The 15,739-nt window shown below is 41.0% G+C and overlaps 1 protein-coding gene across 1 annotated transcript in view; it reads left to right on the top strand.

Moving 5' to 3' along the window:
• Ros1 (ROS proto-oncogene 1, receptor tyrosine kinase) overlaps positions 1 to 15,739 on the top strand; it is a 132,245-nt gene that overhangs the window by 45,474 nt on the left and 71,032 nt on the right. The window contains exons 14-21 of the mRNA XM_021204829.2: positions 3,442 to 3,654; positions 4,480 to 4,590; positions 6,457 to 6,635; positions 7,613 to 7,804; positions 12,421 to 12,521; positions 13,773 to 13,987; positions 14,427 to 14,587; positions 14,944 to 15,085. Of these exons, the coding sequence (XP_021060488.1) occupies positions 3,442 to 3,654; positions 4,480 to 4,590; positions 6,457 to 6,635; positions 7,613 to 7,804; positions 12,421 to 12,521; positions 13,773 to 13,987; positions 14,427 to 14,587; positions 14,944 to 15,085 (1,314 nt within the window). The remainder of the gene's footprint in view (positions 1 to 3,441; positions 3,655 to 4,479; positions 4,591 to 6,456; positions 6,636 to 7,612; positions 7,805 to 12,420; positions 12,522 to 13,772; positions 13,988 to 14,426; positions 14,588 to 14,943; positions 15,086 to 15,739) is intronic.

The raw sequence follows: 15,739 nt of genomic DNA, 5'->3' as shown, positions 1-15,739 counted from the left end.
AAAAAAAAAAAAAAAAAAAAAAAAAAAGAAGACCAGCCTTAATTTGTAGTGATCTTTAATTTGTAGTGATCTGATAGGAGGCATGGGGTTATTCCAATCTTCTGATACCTGTTCAGGTTTGATTTGTGACCTATTATATGGTCAGTTTTGGAGGAGGCACCATAAGGTGCTGAGAAGAAGGTATATTCTTTTGATGTATGATGAAATGTTCTGTAGATATCTTTTAAATCCATTTGGTCCAGAACTTCTGTTAGTTTCCCTCTGTCTCTGTTTAGTTTCTGTTTTCTTGATCTGTCCATTGATGAGAGTAGGTTGTTGAAGTCTCCCACAATTATTTTGTGAGGTGCAATGTGTGGTTTTAGCTTTAGTAAAGTTACTTTTATGAACTTTTACCCTTGCATTTGGAGCATAGATGTTCAGGATCGAGGATTCTCCTTGGTATATATTTCCTTTGATGAATATGAAATGTCCTTCCTTATGTTTTTTGATGACTTTAGGTTGAAACTCCATTTTATTCCATATTAGAATGGCTATTACCCCTTGTTTCTTGGTACCATTTGCTTGGAAAATTGTTTTCCAGCACTTTACTCTGAGGTAGTGTTTGTCTTTGACACTGAGTGTATGCAGCAAAATGCTGGGTCCTGTTTACATATCCAGTTTTAGTTTTTGGTTTTTTTTATTGGGGAATTAAGTCTATTAATATTAAGGAATATTGATTCACTATTAAGGAATAGTGATTGTTGCTCCCTGTTATTATTGATGTTATCTTTATATTTGTGTCATTATCTTCTTTTGGGTTTGTTGAAAGATTACTTTCTTGCTTTTTTTTAGGGTGTAGTTTCCCTCCTTGTGTTGGCATTTTTCACCTATTATCCTTAGTAGGGCTGGATTTCTGGAAAGATACTGTGTAAATTTAGTTTTGTCATGGAATATCTTGGTTTTTCCATCTATGGTAATTGAGAGTTTTGCTGAGTATAGTAGTCTGGGTTGGCATTTGTATTCTCTTAGGGTCTGTATGAGTTCTACCCAGGATCTTCTATCTTTCATAGTCTCTTGTGAGAAGTCTGGTGTAATTCTGATAGTTGTGCGTTTATATGTTACTTGACCTTTTCCCCTCACTGCTTTTAATATTCTTTCTTTGTTTAGTGCATTTGGTATTTTGATTATTATGTGACAGGAGGAATTTCTTTTCTGAGCCAGTCTATTTAGAGTTGTTTATGATTCTTGTATGTTCATGGGCATTTCTTTCTTTAGGTTAGAGAAATTTTCTTCTATAATTTTGTTGAAGATATTTACTGGCCCTTAAAGTTGAGAATCTTCACTCTCTTCAATACCCATTATCCTTAGGTTTGGTCTTCTCATTGTGTCCTTGATTTCCTGGGTGTTTTAGGTTAGGAGCTCCTTGCATTTTTCATTTTCTTTGACTTTGTCTCAGTGTTTTCTATGGTATCTTCTGCACCCAAGATTCTCTCTTCTATCTCTTGTATTCCTTTGGTGATGCTTGCATCTATGACTCCTGGTCTCTTTCCTAGGTTTTATATCTCCAGTGTTGTCTCCCTTTGTGGTTTCTTCATTGTTTCTATTTCCATTTTTAGATCCTGGATGGTTTTGTTCAGTTCCTTCACTGTTTGGTTGTGTTTTCCTGTAATTCTTTAAGGGATTTTTGTGATTCATCTTTAAGGTCCTCTTCCTGCTTACCTGTGTTCTCTTGTATTTCTTTAAGTGAGTTATGTCCTTAAATTCCTCTATCATCATCATGAGATGTGATTTTAAATCAGAGTCTTGCTTTTCTGGTCTGTTGGGGTAACCAGGGCTTACTGTGGTGGGAGAACTGGGTTTTGATGATGCCATGTAATCTTGGTTCCTGATGCTTATGTTCTCGTATTTGCCTTTCGCCATCTGGCTATCTCTAGTGTTAGCTTGTCTTGCTCTCTCTGACTTTGGCTTGTCCCTCCTGCAAGTCTGTGTGTCAGTACTCCTCGGAGATCAGTTCTCTCTGGGAGGAATTTGGGTATGGAGAGCTGTGGTGTAGGGTCAGCTCTGGGGTCACATAGAGACCAGAAGGATCCTGTCCCCAGCTTATCCTGGTTCCTGTGTCCCGATGGCTCTGTAAGGGTCCCTCTTGAGCCAGAAATTTGAAGAGAAGTGGTGGTCTTACCTGTGCTTGCAGGTGTGTAGGCACTCCCAAGTGATACACACCTTCCACTGGAGGTATTTGTATATGTAGCTCTGTGGCCCAGGATCAGCTCTGGGCGCGGACAGAGACCTGGAAGGCTCCTGTTCCAGGCTGCCCCTCAGTTCCTGTGTCCTAAGGGCTTCGGATGGGTTCCTCTGAATAGCAGTGGTGATCCTATCTGCACTCACGGGCCTGTCTGCACTCCTGGGAGGCTCCCTTCCTCCTGGTGCTATTTGGGTATTGGTCTCTGTCATCACTGCTGAACTCAACGCTGCTGAGGAGGCAACTGTAGACCAGTCATAAATGGAGAGCTGAATCTGTGTTTGAGCATACTTTTCCTGACCGAAATAGGCAGTGAATACCTTTGCCCTGAGAACTATTTTTTGCCAGCCTCTGATCCATCAGGCAGGAATATTTAGTAAACTTTGACAATTTTTTACTTTATGACAAACTGAATGTGTCTATTTGCTACATACCTCCAAAAATAGCTGAGAATGAGGGGCTGGAGATGTAGTTCAGTTGATGGAGTGCTTGCCTACCATGCACCATGCCTTGAGTTCAATTCCCAGAAATGCATAAACTGGATGTGGTGGTACACCTGTAATTCAGGAGGTAGAACTAGGAGAGTTAGAAGTTCAAGATCAAGGTCATCCTCAGCTATGTAGGAAGTTTGAGGCTAGCTTGGGATACATGAGGGTACCTCCTCCTCCTCCTCCTGATTTTTCACACACACTTTGAGAATGAATTGGCAGGTTGTAACCTCCCCCAAGTTGATTTCACATCTTGTAATTATGTTAGAGTTTATTATTATTATTATTATTATTATTATTATTATTATTTTAAATTAAGAGCTTGTTATACCTGTAGTGTTATCAAGAATCCCTCTAATATGTAAGGTGACACTCTTGGCTGTGGTTGGTAGCACATACTTATAATCTTAGCTCTTGAGAGGTTGAGGCAGAAAGATTTATAAACTCACAGCAAGCCTGGGCTACATGGTGAAATCCAAACTCAAAACTGTTTTTCACAGTACACTCTCTCAGCCTTACTTGCTGGAAATACTGTCTGCTTCCATAAAGCTAAGTGAGTGGCCTGGGAAGAACTGGCATGGCCATCACCTTTACCATCACACTGACCCAGTTAGTACAACAAGCGTGACTACTAATTGCTCTGCATTTGAGATAGGTTAACTGACCAGGTTTTGAGACTTCCTCGGTCTGTCCTCATGGTGCTGTTCTGGACAATGACATTATTTAACTCTTTAGGTCCTTCCGCCTGGCAGAACTGGACTTATGAGGTCAGAGTTCACTCCGAGGACATTCTTGAAATCACTCAAGTTTTCTCGAACATAAGCGGGACCATGCTTAATGTACCTGAACTGCAGAGTTCTACAAAGTACACTGTCTCTGTGAGAGCAAGTTCTCCTAAAGGCCCAGGCCCCTGGTCAGCACCATCCGTGGGAACCACCTTGGTACCAGGTAAGAAGAGGGTATGGGTCTAGACAGTGATCTGAATAGTAAAGGGTTTGGCCTGAGTGTCCATTACAGTTTCTTGCTTCAAATGTTATCAAGGGATAAGAATGAGCAGTGTTGATCTCTTGAGGGTTAAATCTTCAGTCTGAGAGCGGAAATCAAGTAAACCACCATGAATATTTGTCTTTCTTACCTAATATCTATACACTTCAAGACAGATTTGAAGAAATCTTATTTTCTTCTTCATTGATTTCTTCTTAGTTTAGTTGTCTATTAGTTCTTGGAAAAGTTGAAGGGTCTATGAGTAACATCAAATTTCACTATCTTGGCCGGAAGAAGATATATATATATATATATTTCATCATAATTGCTTCTGGATTCTCCAAACAAGATAATAGAAAAAAGTCATGGTGGGTAGGGAGGGGGGAGGGTGGCTGTGGTGATAGTGAAGTGACCACAGGTCTCTGGTATGGCACTATGAGTCACTCTTATAGACGTAGCATAAGTGTGTATCCCTCTTTATACTACATTTCAAATATTTATGTAAAAATAAAAATAGAATGTAACAAGATAGATGATTCTACTAAACAGATGTAATTGCTTATGTTATTCTGTAATTTTTTCTCAAACTGTTGACATTTTATGCTTAAAAAAAGTATGCTATAGTTGGGAGTGTTGGCACACAGCTTTAATCCCAGCACATGGGAAGCAGAGACAAGTAGATCTCTGAGTTTGATGTCAGCCTGGTGCTACATAGAAAAACCCTGCCTTTAAAAAAAAGTGTGCTTTATGCGATCTTTTTTATTAACTTCTTTTTATTTTACCACAAAGCTACTGAGCCACCATTCATCATGGCTGTGAAGGAAGATGGGCTCTGGAGCAAACCACTCTGTAGTTTTGGTCCAGGAGAATTCCTGTCCTCTGTTGTAGGAAACGTGTCAGGTAGACACCCCCCCCTCTCTCTTTTTTATTAGATATTTTCTTTATTTACATTTCTAATGCTATCCCGAAAGTTCCCTATACCCTCCCCCTGCCCCTGCTCCCCTACCCACCCACTCCCACTTCTTGACCCTGGTATTCTCCTGTGCTGGGTCATATAAAGTTTGCAAGACCAAGCGGCTTCTCTTCCCAATGATGGCTGACTAGACCATCTTCTGCTACATATGCAGCTAGAGACACAAGCTCTGGGGGTACTGGTTAGTTCATATTGTTGTTCCACCTATAAGGTTGCAGACCCCTTCAGCTCCTTGGGTACTTTCTCTAGCTCCTCCACTGGGGGCCCTGTGTTCCATCCAATAGCTGACTGTGAGCATCCACTTCTGTGTTTGCCAGGCACTGGCATAGCCTCACAAGAGGCCGCTATATAGGGTCCCTTCATCAGAATCTTGCTGGCATGTGCAATAGTATCTGGGATTGGTGGCTGATGATGGGATGGATCCCCAGGTGGGGTATTCTCTGGATAGTCCATCCTTTCATCTTAGTGTAGACACCCTCTCTTATCCAGGTGTAGGTTTTCCTACTCTGGTGCCTTGTCAGGTGACTCAGCAAAGAAAGAACCGAGTTCTGGCTACCTGGGCAACCATGACTCAAGGATTTTGCCAGAACTATTGTTAAGAAAGTGGTAGCTGTGGGTGGGTGGGTGGGGTCGGGTAGGGTGGGGGCTGGAGAGGTGGCTCAGCAGTTTAGAGCACTGAGGTCCTGGGTTAGGGTTAGGGTTAGGGTTAGGGTTAGGGTTAGGGTTAGGGTTAGGGTTAGCAACCACATGGCAGCTCACAAACATCTGTAATGGGATCTGATGCCCTCTTCTGGTGTGTCTGAAGACAGCTTGCTACAGTGTACTCCTATAAATGAAATAAATATATCTAAAAAAAAAAAAAAAAAAGTGCCAGCTCTTAGGTAGGGATGTTATTTATTGTGTTGGCTTCGGAAGGGTTTTGATGGATGCTCACGAGTTTCAATGTATCAGTATTGTCCCTTAAGAGCCATCTGTTTTGTTCTGCTAAGTCAGCTTTTCTTAATTGATTAACGGACTAGAAACAGGACGATTGCTGCATAGCATTTTAAACAGCGTATTGGGACAAACTGTTGAAGAGGGGGGTTCTGAGGTTGCAACTGGGCGCTCTTGTTAGAAGTGTTCTTTCTAAAGTGGTGAGACGCCGATCTTGCCTGAAGATGGTCTCTTCTACAGTTACCTACTTACTTTATGTTTTGACTTGGCCCTTAAGCCAATGACAGCATTTTCACCCAACAGTGAGCTAGAGTAAGGAGGTCAGAGCGAAGCTGGTGGAAAGAGGGTTCCTTGGAGTTGTTTGCAAACTTGGTTACTTCTCTTTGATCTTTAAGGCCTCAGACAGAGCAGAAAGTCTCGTGGGATCTAAAAAAATTCTAACTTGCCATCGCTGTTTTGGGAGTCATATTAGATCACAAAGTACCTCAGACGACATCAGACAGATGGTCTGTGTGGTTTTGTTCCTCTTCTGGGTTTGAGGGGTTGAGATTTGGGGCTTATTTTACTGAAATATTCTTTTCAGTGTGTATGAGACGGGTTCTCATCGTGAAGCCCTGGTTTGCTTGGGACATGCTATATAGAGCAGGCTGGTCTCAAATATGCAGCCACCTAACTGCCTCTGCCTCTCAAGGCCTGACGGCACCACCACAACCAGCCCTTACTGAAATATGCTTGACAGACCCATAAATTCTCACCGATAGTTATGTCAATACTATAGTTTACAGGCATCGGGTGATTGATTCATCTCATTTCTATTCCACACATGGAAATAAGTGCTGTTTGTTTGTCTTTGTTTTAAGATATGGACTGGTACAACAACAGCCTCTACTACAGCGACACAAAAGGCAACGTTTATGTGCGGCCCCTGAATGGGATGGATATCTCAGAGAATTATCACATACCCAGCATTGTAGGAGCTGGGGCTTTGGCCTTTGAATGGCTGGGTCACTTTCTCTACTGGGCAGGGAAGACATATGTGGTAAGTCAGAGCCTGGCATCTTGGGTGCTCTAAAGTAAATGCCAGCCCATTTCAGTGACTTGCATGCCATCAAGCCATTTCTCCAGCCTGGGAACTAGTATTTTAAGAATAAAAAAGTACAGTGCCTGGCATGTAATAGTGCTCAATAATTATAAGAATTAAATTCAGGAAAATATGTAGTAAAGAGGAGCAAGGAGAAGGCTCATCATCTATAAAGACATATACATCCCTCTCAGTCTAAGAAAATTTTCTCTCTCTCTCTTTCCTTCCCAGTCTCCTCCTCCTCCTCCTCCTCCTCCTCCTCCTCCTCCTCTCCCTCTTCTTCTTCTTCTTCTTCTTCTTCTTCTTCTTCTTCTTCTNCTCCTCCTCCTCCTCCTCCTCCTCTTCTTCTTCTTCTTCTTCTTCTTCTTCTTCTTCTTCTTCTTCTTCTTCTTCTTCTTCTTCTTCTTGGTGGTTCATGGTGATAAAGAGAGCCTAGTGCATGCTAGACGATGCTCTTCCATTGAGCTCTAGTCCCGGACCCAATCAAATGCCAAAATTGTCACTTTTATGTAGTACATGGCTTTAATCACACATAGATGCCATCCCAAAGCCAGATGGATCTCTGAGTTCAAGGCCAGTCTAGTATGAGATCTAAGTCAGCCATGGTGCTACCTAGAGAGACCCTGAAAAAGATAAGAAGGTATTCATAGGCATTCTGACTGGATATATAATTATGAAAACTGAATGTTTTAACTCAACTTACTTCTCTTAGGCATGAAAATAAACCAGTTCTATGGAGATATTTTGCCATGTCTGCCATCATTTTTCAAAGTCTTAGCCAGCACCTCAGAACACTGTTGGATATCTGTGGTTGAATGAGTAAATGAACATATGAATGAGGGAGAGAACTTACTAATGATTGATTGGATTTCGCTATTCAGAGGTGATGATGCCATTTGAAAAGAATTATCTGGCAATATTGTCACGTTTTCTAGATCCAAAGGCAGTCTGTGTTGACGGGACACACGGACATTGTGACTCACGTGAAACTGTTGGTGAATGACATGGCTGTGGATTCAGTTGGTGGCTATCTGTATTGGACGACACTCTACTCAGTTGAAAGCACCAGACTCAATGGAGAAAGTTCTCTTGTACTACAGGCTCAGCCCTGGCTCTCTGGGAAAAAGGTGACAAAATAAAAATAGGATGCAATTATTTAATGACACTAAGTGGTCAGTCTATAGTTGTGACAGTGCTGCCGCCACTTACTTTAGTTCAGGTAGAATCAGAATAAGGTCACTGTTAGAATAAGATCACTGTATGACCAGCATTTCCCTACACCTTATTTGGAGGTCAGAACTGATTAACTACTCAATTCAGATATAAAACAGAGATTTTTGTAGTTTGCTGTATCCTGAGTGGGTTCACAGTGGACAGTGTTTTACTGTTAATACATGTATACAATGCACTCTGATTCCTCCTTTATTTATTTCTCTCACATGTCTGTCAATCCCCACTCATTCCTACCACTTTCTTCGGTTCATGGCTTCTGAGTTTGTTCGGTGACTGATTTAGTTTAACCAGGACCATTGGTGTGATCATTGGATTGGAACTGTGTATTGGAGCCAAGTGGGGTCATGAGTGGATCCACAACTAAAGGCTGTGTTTCTTCTCTTCCCAAATCTATAAAAACCAATAGTTCAACAGTTAGGGTTAGGGTCTCCTGAGTTCCTCCTTCATATGTGCCTGTTGAAGGGTACAGGTTTTGTAGGTATCCTTAGTTGTTTATGAGTTCAATAGCTATGTCTCACCCAGAAGGCATCATTTGATAGCTCTTGGTTCTATCTTCGAGCTCTTGCATTCTTTCTACCTGTATTCTGAAATGTTACTGAGCTTTAGGGGATATTGAATACATGTCTTATAAAGGGCTCTGAGCAATCATCTCTAACTTATTCTTAACTCCTTGGGCAGTCATGAGTCTCTACATTTGCCATTGTTTGTAGGCTTAGAATTTTCAAAACCTACTTTAATGAGCATTCTTAAATCCACCTTCCAGCCCACTGACCAGAGGTAGCAGAGAAAGAGGTTAATAGGAAAAGAGGGTTGTGGAATTGCCTAGAAGTTGTACTTTGGGCAGTCCAGCCCAGTAACCAACACCAAATGCAAATTAGCAGCAGCATTTGATCCAACAGAAACTGCAAGGCTCCATCCACCAAGTCTGCAAGAGTCAGAATACCACAGGAGAAGTGAACACAAACGAAGACCAGGGAAGCATTGCAAGGCATCCTCTCACTGTCTGTGGGGTTATATTTATATTCTTTCTAAACATAATGATTCTGCCCAAGTGTCTGCTCCAGCAAAACATGCCCTCTTACTTGTCTACTTCAGCAAAACATCCTCTCACAAGACAGCTTTCAGAAAAACATCATATGGCACAACCGAGTTTCCAAGGAAACAAGAAATTCAACTTCAGTTGTTGTTGTTTTTATTAACTGTTTAAAAGTATACATTTTTCCCCTTTTTTATTAGATATTTTCTACTTCAATTGTTAACAGGAAAGAGACTTCTGTGGTTAAGGCTGAAAGTTTCCTTTATTTATAGATATAAACATAGATATTTGGAAGGCAACTTGATGCTATGTCAGTTATGCTAAACAACAGTATTTATTTCTTCCTCTAGGTTCTAATGATTGCCCTCACATAGGTTTTAATGAGGTCTTCAGTAGAGGGCATGGATTCCCTCCTGTGGAGTCTCAAATCCAGGATTCAAGTTGGTTACCCCCTGTCCTTTAGTAGTAGTGTTACTATTGCACAAGTGGACACACATTGCTCAGCAAGTTGTTCTTATAGTTGCCAGGGTTCAAATGAGGTAAGGCTGTCAATGCCTTTTTCTCTAAATAGCTTTCAAAAACCTTCCCGGATTCTGAAAGCTAACCATGAGGGAGAAAGCTTCCAGCTTAGTTCCAGCTTGGTTTTCCTGTCCATACAGCCAAGATGTGGGTTATCTTCAGTAACAGAGTCTTATAATCTGGTTCTTTTTACTTTATTTTGTGAGACAAAGTTTCCTCACGGAGCCTGGAGGTCATCAGTTCAGCTGGGCTGCCTAGGTAATAAACTCCAGTGCCCTACCTGTCTGTGGTTCCCTAGCACTGACATTGTAGATGAACACTGACACACCTTAGCTTTTGCGTGGAGGCAAAGGATCTGAACTCAGGTCATGGACAGCATGTAGTTCACCAATGGTGCCATCTCCTCAGCTTGCTTCTGTGTATTTTGAACTGATACTGTTTTGCACTGGGCAAATCCCTCTATATAGCTCCCTGACTTTCCTTCATGCCACTTGTGGACTGATCACAAGCTGCTTCCAATCAGTAGATGTAAGAAAACACAGTCACCTAATTATCTGTAGAAAGACACAGTATATAATTTAAAAAAGGAGATCCTCTAACATGATTTTTTTTCATATTTGACAAGTTTAGCATATAAAGATTAGTTTATATCAGCTTTTACTAGATGTGGTAATTGTTACAGAGACATATGGGACACCATCTAGCTTTACTTAGTCATGGGATTGCAGAGAGACACACAGGAACGAGACTGGCCCAACACCTGGGATTTAGTTATCATTTGGATACTTTGTTGCATCTGGGCAAAGACTTACAGAATCTCTTGTTAAAACAGAGGGAGTTGTTTCTTAGTTTAGACATCTCTGGTGTGTTTCATTATAAATAGCCAAACAAAGATCTGAAGTTGAGCTTCACCTCAGCACCACAGGCAAAGCTAGGCACAGAGGCATGCGGCTGTACCCCTAGCACTAGTGGAAGGCACAGACAAGCAGACCCTGGGGCTTGCTGGCCAGCCAGTCTAGCCAGGGGATGAGCTACAGGTGCAGTGAGAGATCCTATTTTTTTAAAAAAAATAAGGTAGAGAGAGACTGAAGAAGGCACCCAACATTGACATCTGGCCAACACACACACACACACACACACACACACACACACGCACGCACACATATAGGTACACACAAGAAATCCAAATAAAAAATAAGCAAAAAAAAAAATATTGACCTGATTTCAGGTTAACTGAAAAATAAAAACACCCAATACATCTGGAAGCAGCTGGAAGCAAAAGCAGGACTCTACTCAATTTTAAAACCTAGAAGGTGTTCTTCCCTTAGAGAAGGACTCAGTAGTGTTGTCTGGCAGACAGATTGGTCTGTGGTTGCATGACAAGTGAAGGTCCTCCCGTCTGGACTTTACGATGCTTCCTTTGTAGAAGGGCACACTGTCAGGAAGTGCTTTTCAGTTCTTGGACATTTTTATTGCGTTCTTTTAAGGTTTCCAGTGATTCATGATTTTTCTCTTTCTTTTCTGGCTTCTTCCTTCCTCCTCTCTTTCCCTTCAACCCTTGCTAATTTCCATTCTTCCTCCTCTCCTCTTTATCTCCTATTTATTAATGGGTCTCACATTGGCCTTCAACTCCCATTAATCCTACTTTCACTCCTCAAGTGTTGGGATCATGGATCTTTCCCATCACACCTGGCTCTCATCATTCTTTGGAGCTGCTGTGTCTTTTTTAAATTAATTAATTTAAGAATTGTTGTATCTTGCTAAGGATGAAGTCATCATTTTAACCCTTTTCAACGCCTCTGGGCATCTATGTATGCTATGGGCACCTCCACTAGTCTCAGCTATTTGAAACACATCTATAAAAGCCAAAGAAAGCAACAAACAACAGAGAGATCCCTTCAACAGTTTCTTCTGTCTCATGCACTCTATTTCCTAGGACAAATAGTATTTCCTCAGGGCCACCTAGACAGATATGAAACTAAGGTGTGGGTCTCAATAAGAGGGCAAAGAAAAAGTAATGATGGGTAGTTTTCACATTTTACCTAGAAAAGAGATTTTATATACACTTGTTAATCTAATTATAACATGAACACTTTGCATGTATACATCTTTATAAACTGTGTCAGAATACTTTTGGATGCAATCAACAGAAAATACATGAGTTATTTTTAGTTTTTTTGGAGAAGGAATAGAGTCTCACATAGCTTAGGCTAGCCCTCAATTCTCTATGAAGCAGAGGCTGTCCTTGAACTCCTGGTCTTATGGCCTCCACTTTCTGAGTCTTGGGATTACACTCATCCGACCCTTGTGGCAAACTGGAATTATGTGGGGGCGTTTTAAAGTATCCTTGAGATTCAGTGTCACCCCCAGGGATCATAATATGATAGGGCACAACCTAGTAATTGAGATAAAATTTCTATTGTTCAATATTCTTCGAGAACAACCGGTTTAAGCAACAACAAAAGTTCCCCCCCTGTGTGACTGAAGGGTCTAAAGTTACGGCTACTTTTGAGTAAGGCTTGATGCAAGTTCTATTTCAAACTGCGCAGCTCAGGAGTGGGTTGGCAAAGGTACTCTTTGAAAGTTTTAGGGTGCTGCTCAGCTGAGAACCACACTTTGAGAACCACTGAGTGCATAGAAATGAATACCTGGTATTCTTGACTTATAAAGAATTTTAGGAAATCCATGTATATTCACATAAAGGATATTTATATGATTTGATATTTAGTGAAGATTAAAAATCCCTGAGTACATTATTCAAAAGATGTTAAAAAGAAGTCTATAGTTAAAAGTCTGACCTATTCACAAAGGTATATTTTAATCTGTGATTCACTTTCTTTTTATTTTTGCAGCATGGGGGATTGAATAGATGTTTTCAAATATGCTAGACAAGTACTCTACAACTGAGCTATGTCCTCAGGCCTGACTCACTTTCTTGCCTTACTCTCTGTTCAGGTCATTGCTCTAACACTAGACCTCAGTGATGGGCTCCTGTACTGGCTGGTGCAGGACAATCAGTGTATTCATCTGTACACAGCTGTTCTTCGAGGATGGAGGTAAGATGATCCCTGGAAGGCTTGAAGAGAATGCCCTGCCTTTCTAAATAGGTCTTTTTATTTCCTGAGAAAGCCCTGATGAAAGGAGATAGGCTTCATCTGTACACAGAATTTTTTGTATTATGCTCATTTTTATAAACAGTTAAATGAGCGGTTTAATTCTTTGTATTCAGGCTTACCTTCTGCTTAAGTATCAACTTATACCAATAGCAAATCCATTCATTCACAAAGCAGCACGGGCATAATCACGAGGGCATGCAGGATTTTTTTCCCCTGGTTGTTGGTTCTGTGTGAACTGGGTTTCAGGTGAGATGACTGAGTGAAGTTATCAGGTAGATCAGAAGGATGCTCTCACAGTTCCGTGTTCATTTTGTGTATCTGTGGATTGGGGTTCTTATAAATGTTAGAGTGGAGCCATTCATGCTGGGTAAATTCCTGCACATTCTTTAGTCTTTGGCTATCTGCTTTTCCAACGTCCCTCAATAGACTTCCTTCTAAAAAAAAAAAAACAAAAAAAACAAAAAACTTGTAATTGTGCTGTCTCCAGTGTTCGGTTATTGTAAGTCCTGGGTTATACTCTAAGATCTCTGCCTCCATTCATATGGCCTCATTGAGCCTTTTGAGGAAATAGCATTTTTTTCCTTTTTTTTTTTTTTTTTTTTTTTCGTGGCTTTCTTTCTCAATGGTAAGTTTTTCCCAAGGCCTGCAAGAACTTAGCACTAGGTCTTTCTTCTGTGACTGCAAGTGTTACGGACACATAAGAAAAACTACGTGTAAACAACTTAAGTTGTGATGTTAGTGCTACCCAAACCACAAGGATTGGTTCAAGCCTGAAACTTTTGTATATTCTTGCAATATATACATAACATACACACATGTATGTATATGATTATTAATCATGGGGAAATTTGGTAACTTAAGAAAAATTTTAAAAATCAATTTAATATGAAAGTAAGTGAACATGTTGACAGCTGTCGCAAGTTTCTGTTTTGCTTATGTGTTCACAGACATGCATGCATTTAGAAGCACATAATTCGATGCGTGCTTGTACTCCCCCAGTCCTCCCTCCCAGTCCAGATGCAGACTCATTGATATTATGTCTTTAATATATATTTTTTTTGTGTGTGTTTTTTTCGAGACAGGGTTTCTCTGTGTAGCCCTGGCTGTCCTGGAACTCACTTTGTAGACCAGGCTGGCCTCGAACTCAGAGACCCGCCTGACTCTGCCTCCCGTGATCTTATGTCTTAACAGTGGTGGTGATGCTACCATCACAGAGTTTGCAGCCTGGAGTACTTCTGAAATCTCCCAGAATGCACTGATGTACTACAGTGGCAGACTCTTCTGGATCAACGGCTTTCGGATCATTACAGCACAGGAAATAGGTCAGAGAACCAGTGTGTCTGTTTCGGAGCCAGCGAAATTCAATCAGTTCACGATTATACAGACAGCTCTCAAGCCTCTGCCAGGTACAACATTTTATCCATACCCATTACCTTCATGCTTCTCTTCAATAGGTATTTTGATAGATACTCTCCCACGTTCAACATAACTCTTAAGAAAAAAAAATTAGTATTTTTTATTTGTATATAGCAAATTTAATCGTAAACAAATTGTAGCCTGCAGAAATTAACAACAACTTTAAAGATTCTTTAAAAGGAACGGAAAAATTTGACATTTATTTGTTTGTTTGGAGACAAGGTCTTGTGTAGCCAAGATTGACCTAGGAGTCATTTTGTATCTGAGACTGTCCTTAAAGTTCCGATTTAAACTTAAATCCCTCTGCTTCCACCTTCTGGTGAGATTACAGGCATGCCTGGTTTTAATTTTAGGTGTTAGTAATTTCTGCTGGTTTTCCATGATTCGGTGCTTATTTTCCTTACCATTTCTTTCTTTTTCATTCCACAGGAAACTTTTCCTCTACTCCCAAGGTTATTCCAGATTCTGTTCAGGAGTCTTCATTTCGAATTGAAGGACACACTTCAAGTTTCCAAATCCTGTGGAAGGAGCCCCCTGCGGTGGACTGGGGCGTCATTTTCTACAGTGTGGAATTTAGCACTCACTCTAAGGTAGGTTGCTGGTTCAGTGCTGTTTCCCAAAGGACCTTCCTCATGATGTAGCTGTGTGCATGTGATTTGCCCACTTAGCCAAGCACACCTCTTTGGTTGTTTCGCCACAGCATGCGGTTAACAAAGCACAGCCCCACAAGAACACATGCGAGCACACATGAGAAAACTTGTGCAGCAGTCTCTGCTCTGGGCTAATTACAGTTCCGGCTCAGGTTTAACTGGCTTTTCTCAGAACCTTAACAATGATCAAAATTTGCAAGTCCAAGATTTCAAGTCTTGATTTCAGAAGTTATGAGTACAAAAGTTAATAAAGTTAATAATTTTTTCTCTAAAATTGCTTTGTGCTTTTATTTTAGTTCCTGGTTATCGAACAGTCTTTACCTATTTTTACTGTGGAAGGACTGGAGCCCTATACCGTATTTAATCTTTCTGTCACTCCTTATACCTACTGGGGAAAGGGCCAAAAAACGTCTCTATCATTTCGTGCACCTGAATCAGGTAAGTTTAAAAAAGAAAATTATCCACCCGGGGGGGGGCTCCATTCCATAATCAGCCACCAAACGCAGACACTATTGCATATGCCAGCAAGATTTTGCTGAAAGGACTCTAATATAGCTGTCCCCTGTGAGGCTATGCCAGTGCCTGGCAAACACAGAAGTGGATGTTCACAGTCTTCTATAGGATGGAACACAGGGCCCCCAATGGAGGAGCTAGAGAAATTACCCAAGGAGCTGAAGGGGGCTGCAACCCTATAGGTGGAACAACAATATGAACTAACCAGTACTCCCTGAGCTCATGTCTCTAGCTGCATATGTAGCAGAAGATGGCCTAGTTGGCCATCATAGGGAGTAGAGGCCCCTTGGTCTTGCAAACTTTATATGCCCCATACAGGGGAATACCAGGGCCAAAAAGTGGGAGTGAATGGGTAGGGGAGCAGGGCGGTGTGGAGTGTATAGGGAACTTTTGGGATAGCATTTGAAATGTAAATGAAGAAAATATCTAAACTCAAGAAACTGGACTCCAGAAACTCAAAAAACCCCATTAAAAAATGGGGTACAGAGCTAAATAAAGAATTCTCAGCTGAGGAATATCGAATGGTTGAGAAACACCTGAAAAAATGTTCAACATCCTTAGACATCAGGGAAATGCAAA

This window comes from Mus pahari, chromosome 9 (assembly GCF_900095145.1).
Source record: "Mus pahari chromosome 9, PAHARI_EIJ_v1.1, whole genome shotgun sequence".
Taxonomy (NCBI): domain Eukaryota; kingdom Metazoa; phylum Chordata; class Mammalia; order Rodentia; family Muridae; genus Mus; species Mus pahari.
Note: the sequence above shows the minus strand (reverse complement) of the source record. Positions and strands in the feature narration are given on the sequence as shown.